Source organism: Eutrigla gurnardus (genome assembly GCF_963514095.1).
Source record: "Eutrigla gurnardus genome assembly, chromosome: 1".
Taxonomy (NCBI): domain Eukaryota; kingdom Metazoa; phylum Chordata; class Actinopteri; order Perciformes; family Triglidae; genus Eutrigla; species Eutrigla gurnardus.
In genome coordinates, this window is record NC_139915.1 from 33,732,385 (window position 1) to 33,738,640 (window position 6,256).

General features: G+C 38.7%; 1 protein-coding gene across 1 annotated transcript in view; it reads right to left on the reverse strand.

The window, feature by feature from the left end:
- Positions 1–1,177: 1,177 nt before the first annotated feature.
- ero1a (endoplasmic reticulum oxidoreductase 1 alpha) overlaps positions 1,178–6,256 on the reverse strand; it is a 7,285-nt gene continuing 2,206 nt past the window's right edge. The window contains exons 5-14 of the mRNA XM_084005876.1: positions 5,614–5,693; positions 5,284–5,357; positions 4,639–4,759; positions 4,482–4,543; positions 4,364–4,390; positions 4,202–4,294; positions 3,300–3,546; positions 2,895–2,964; positions 1,867–1,953; positions 1,178–1,774 (exon numbers count right to left, since the gene is read on the reverse strand). Of these exons, the coding sequence (XP_083862002.1) occupies positions 1,721–1,774; positions 1,867–1,953; positions 2,895–2,964; positions 3,300–3,546; positions 4,202–4,294; positions 4,364–4,390; positions 4,482–4,543; positions 4,639–4,759; positions 5,284–5,357; positions 5,614–5,693 (915 nt within the window). The 3' untranslated portion in view covers positions 1,178–1,720. The remainder of the gene's footprint in view (positions 1,775–1,866; positions 1,954–2,894; positions 2,965–3,299; positions 3,547–4,201; positions 4,295–4,363; positions 4,391–4,481; positions 4,544–4,638; positions 4,760–5,283; positions 5,358–5,613; positions 5,694–6,256) is intronic.

Below are 6,256 nucleotides of genomic sequence, written 5' to 3' on the forward strand. Positions count from 1 at the left end.
GACAAACGTCCACCGCCGCCGCGCTGCTGCTGCTCGACTTCGGCTTGGAGAAGTAACAAAGTTGGCTCTTCTTCTGCGGGGAGGGAGAAGTGGTTTCGGCTGTTCGATACCGAGTGTCGTCCCCCCTCCGATGCCTACCGCCGTCTCCTGTCTGTGTAATCAGATGCTGCTTCGCCACAATATCCATTCATCCTATTACGCGGTTAACCCTTCGCTGTCTGCCTGTCTGCCGCGCGGCTCCGTGCTGCCTTCGCGGGCCGTGGGAAAAACCGCCACTCGCGTCTTACATGAGTGTAAAGTCACCTGAGGATATAAATCAGTTAAATTAAACTAAATGAAAATAACTTGTCCTTTTACTGCACGTCTAAACATAGTGTATTTACAATTATTGTTAACAGTGAATATTTAAATAAAACCGTATTTTGTAAATTGTGAAAACAATGTTATAATTTCCCTTTATCACCAAACGCAGAGGCAAAATAGTGCAAATTATTATTAATATTTTATGTTTTTTAAATGTTTATTTTACATGCCAATTAATCTGGTGCCTATGAGGTAAATTAGCTTAGTTTAGTACATTTTTAAAAATTAACTTTACTGTACATTTTGTTTTGTAGTGTAAAAACACATGTTAATATTATAATCGATTAGTTATATTTTTAAAATGATAGCAAGTCAATTCATTTTGTGCCTGTAAGATAAACAAAAACACGTTATCTTCCTTTACCTCCAAAACTATTATATATATTATAGTATATTACATAGTTTATTCATAATATATTATTATTAGTTGATATTTTCCAAGCAAATTATTATTAGACTTGTATGGCTTGTGAATAAAATGAATAACCATATAATCCTCCAAAGGAGTTTAAATTATTATTAGTATTATCATTATTAGTATATTTATGTGTTGTTGTAAGTTTGCCTTGTACAAAAATAAATTAATCTTCCCTTACTTCCAAACCAAACAGTTAAATCATTACAACATTTCTATTTCTTAATATATATGTATTCTACAAGCCAGTTCATCTATGTAAATTCAAAAGTAAAGGCTGACTTTTGAATTTACAACTAATATTTTTCTGTTTTCAGTCATAGGACATATCCATTTTAGAATCTTCATTACAGCAAACAACAAAGTCACATAGGAAAACAATGTGCATCACCAGTACACGTGTCAAAACTGTTTATTATATAAATGTAAATATTCTGACAGATTTAAAACATTTACCCCTATTCCACAAAACACCTTTCAGTTCATTATTTGTGATCAAATAAATAAATAATCTTGAATAAATGTCAAATAAAACCAAACAACCTCCTGAACTTGGAAGTTTAAGTTCACGGGGTGTACCTGAAGGCACCATTAACCCACTAATAGAAGTGGGTTAATGTTCTCACACACACACAGTCTTATCTTATGACATTTATAAAGACAATCTGTTTGAAAATTAAATAGAAATGTATTATTCTCATTCCCATACAGTTCATTAACAACAACATGAACACATTCATGTTTACAGTAAATCAAGACTTCCCCAAGCAGTTAGAAAATCATTACTTTACAAACAGCGCCACCCTCAGGACACCAGCGTAATCACAACAACACAGTGCTGTGGTCCTGTGTCTGAGCACAGCTGAAATGACATGTTTACATATCAAATATATTTTAATTTTCTATAAAAAAAAATTAAACAAGAGCAGTTTATTGTTAGTTTCACTCAATGTTAATATAGTAGTAAATATGAAATGCTGTTCCTAATCCCTGAGTCTGATGGCGAGAGAGAGACGGAGGAGCCAATCACAAAGCACCAACAACACACATCATTTAACACTCAGGTCTGTTGTTAAAGACGGACTCGCCTGTAGTTTCCCCCACAGCCGACACTTGGAGCAGCCCACGCAGTCCATGATCCTGGAGATGTTGAGGAAGGCCCGCCGGACGTCCTCCTGAGGAGAACACAAGGAACACCTTCACAACGGCTTTCAATCAAAAGACCCGAGTGTGCTGTGTCAATTTAATAATACATATCAAAGGAAATATAATTATAACTATGATAACTATAAAAATATATAGATATAATAATAACAACTTTATTTATGTGGCACTTTAATTCAAATTGCAACAGAGCAGAAAGTAAAGGTGACATAAGGCAAACAGATACAACTAATCACACCAAAAAACCAGAAACAATTAAGAACAAATCAAAATTAAACAAAAACGTAAAGTGGACAGAAAGTGATTCCCATAAATGTTTGTAAAAATGTGATTTGATACGGGATTGTAAAAGATAAAATCTGTCTCATGCTGAACCTTGAAAAGCCTTGGATGCCAATTTGTGATTTTTAATTTTGGGCTTTATAAATAGATAGAATTGAATTCAAAGTAATTGGGGAAGTACTAATGGGGAAAGCACAGTCACCTTTAGAGTTGACTGTATTGACTAAAGCAGTTCGGGATCATTTGGTCTTTAGGGTAAATATAACAATGTGTCGTCAGCATAGCAGTGAGGACATGCTTATGAATGCTAAGACCCAGTGGGATACAAAAGCAGAAGTCGATGCGGGCCGAGATGTGAGCCCTGTGGTGCCCCGACAGGTGATCCTTGGTTTACTGCTTTCTTAATCAATATTCATTTCTCCTCACATTCTATTTATGATTCACATTCATGATTCATATCGATCAAATTCAGGACATTTTATGCATTTCTTTGCTGGATAATTTCTGTGGGATTTTAATTAGAGGCTGAAGTGAACTTTATTTATTAATATTTTGGTTAAAAAAGGCATGTCTCTGAATTATCTTTGAATATTAGAAGTCGTCGATCTTTACATCACTTTATTTCTACAGGTAACGGGTTCAACAGAGTTTTAAAAAGGTGGTTTCCGACCTTCAGTTTGGCTGCTTCCTCTTCATCGCCAGCAAACAGAGACGTCTCGTCGAAGTGGAGAGGGAAAGATCTGGAGGAGGAAGGTCACGACAAACAAAGCATGAGAAACTAAACGGATTATATTTCAATGCCATCGGACGTCATCTAGAAGCTGCTTCCACCACAACTCACGTATAGTTTTGTCTTTAATTTATCTTGTCAAGACACCAATAAAGGTTCATCTTGTATCCATACATAAATAAAAAAATCTGTTTGTATATAGGTATACTTTATATCAAATTGTTTATAACATTTACAGGGAAATAACATTATAGAACAGAATATTGGCTGGAAAACACACTGAAACTCAGAGGTGACTGTATGAGAACCCTGATCCCAGTCCAGGTGTGGGTATCTGGGACTGACCGGGCCAGCTGCAGGATGTGCAGCAGCAGTTCTTTGTGTCTCCGGTCCTCCTCCGGTCTGCCGGTGTACAGACGGAAGGACGGCTGCTGGAAGAAGGGCAGCGCCTTGGCCAGCGCTCGCAGCTCCACCAGGAACAGGAAGTAGAGGTTGCGGAGCCTCTTGGCGCCCTCGCCGGCCGTCAGCTCCGAGTCAAAGCGCTGTCTGAACTCCGACACGTTGTGACCCCACTTCTTCTGGAACCAGCTGTCTGAAGGGAAGAAAGGGGGCGGACGGAGAGACATGTTCGTCATGTCTGAGTACAGGAAGTGGACGTCGTCATGGTGACGTTTGAGGAAGACAGATTTGAAGCTTTGAGTTCAGCACTTGTGGGATTTTTTTTGCAACCAGTAATGGAAGTGACCATATTTGGACTGTGGAGGAGCGACGGGTGGATCTGATGAACACAACAGCGGTAACCTTACTGGATCTGGATCCATCTGGATCCGGATCCATGTGGATTCTGTTGTGAAACTGCTAACAAAGTTAGCTTCTAAAATTAAAAGTAAACTTTACAGCTAAGTGTTAAAGTCATCTTAGTAGCTAACTAGCATTGGTAGCGTGGTAGCAACCTGTCAATCAGCAGGTAAGCCCCGCCCCCTATAGCATCCCCTGCTTTCTGGTCTGGTGGACTCTAAATGGACCATAATGTACTAAATGAACATCATGCTGGATTGAAGAAGACTTGAAACTAGAGATTGAGACATAAACTCATGTTTACAATGTTTACTGAGATAATACATCAAGAGAGAAGTAGGACCATTTTCTCATAGACTTCTATACAACCAGAGAGGAGTCGCCCCCTGGTGGCCAGCAGAGAGGATGCAGGGTTAAGGCTGGATGGAGCAGGTGTGGGCGTGGCTTACCGTCCAGGAGGTATCTGGCACTCAGGTGGATGTTGATGCTGGCGTGGAGGCCGGAGACGAGCCGGTAGAACGCCCTCTTCTCGACACACTGACCTGTTTGACAGAAAAGAGTCGGCAAAAGGACAAAACGGGGAAACTGTCGGGGTGGAAACGTTGGCTCACCTTCCAGCCAGCTGTTGAATATCTTGGCTGTGAGCAAAAGAACAAACGACATGTTTTGCCGTCAGACACGCAGCAGAACCAGAGTGACGAAGACGTTAACCACGAAGAACCCGCTCACCTTCACTTCGTGAGCTGCTGAGGACCGGGTTGGGAATCGGCGGCCGCTTGACAGTCAGCGGTCTGTGACGTGAAGGGAGACTCTTCATTTAACTTCAGGAAAAGTACAAATACACTGTGGAAGATACTGCACTGCGAGTATGTAAAACTGTGTTTACTTGAAGCAGTTCTCCTCGTAGATGCTGTTCCAGATCCGCCAGGCCTCCGGTCCCCGGTAGCCCGTGAAGCGCTCCGGGTTCAGCAGCAGGTCTACGTACTGGGAGTCTGGCGACGTCTCGTCTGGGAGGATTATTGTTATTATGTTTACATATAAGTTTCATTTTCTTAACATTATGCTCCTTAAAATAACCTCAAATTTATCTTCACATTTCCTAAAACAAAATATATTGTTTCAATTTTATAATAATAAAATACTTTTTTTTTCAGTTTCCCTAAAAATATTCCCTACATTATGTCTACAAAATATTGTTTATTCTTATTTCAATGAATAAGTTATTTTTTCGATGATATATTCCTTCGGTTATGTTCCCATTATAATTTTATATACTTCCTCACATTCCCTAAATATAAAACATTTTCCTTCAAATTGTTTCATGAAGTTATGCTTTTCCTTCATATCTTCCATATTTTTAATAATACATTTTTATCATGTTCCAATTTTCTATTTAAAACAACACGTGCGTTATCATAGACATAGATATAAGATTTAATACATAAACCTGAGGAGGACGTCAGGTTTGTTTTTCGTTTAGTCTTAAATATACTTTGATATTCGGGACTCGGCTGTTTCGGAGATAAAGTACCGTCGAGCACGCAGAAGCGTTCGGCCTCGTCGTCGTGTTTCATCCAGCTGAGGAGATTCTCTCTGGTCTCGTCACTGGAAACGAAAACACACAAGTCTGTTTGAGTCTGGTTCAACCCCGCTGTGAGAGGTCCAGAGGTCAGAGGTCGCGGCCGAGATTCAAACCTTCCGTTGTGACAAAGTTGTTTTGTATTTACAGCTTCGTCAAAGTTACCTGCTAAAGCTAAAATTCTCTGTATTCTCTGTTTTAAACCTGTGTTGTTGACTTGATTTGATTCTGTGTAAAAATGTGTGTTGTGTCTTTAATGACCTTTACGTGACCTTTACTGACCTTAAAGAAACATCTACATCTCCCAGATTCTCCGCCTGCTCGCATTCGACCGGCTGCTCCGCGTTTACTTCTGCTGAATACTGAATACACAAACAACACATGAATAACACATGAATAACACATGAACAACACATTAATAACACATGAATAACACACAAACAACACATTAATAACACAAAAACACATGAATAACACATACATCACACATGAAAAACACATGAACAACACATTAATAACACATACATCACACATGAAAAACACATGACTAACACAATAAAAACACACAAACAACACATGAATAACACATACATCACACATGAACAACATATGAACAACACAAATAACACAAATAACACATGAACAACACACATCACACATGGAAAAACACATGAATAACACATTAAAAACACACAAACAACACATGAATAACACAAATAACACATGAACAAGACAGGAATAACACAAACATCGCACATGAACAACACATGAACAACTTATGAATAACACAAATAACATGAATAACACATGAACAACACACCAATAACACATAACATGCGACTAACAACACAAATACATGAAAAGTTATGAACAAATACATTTGTTTTTGTTAACTATCAGCATTTCTGCTATACTCACAAAGTGA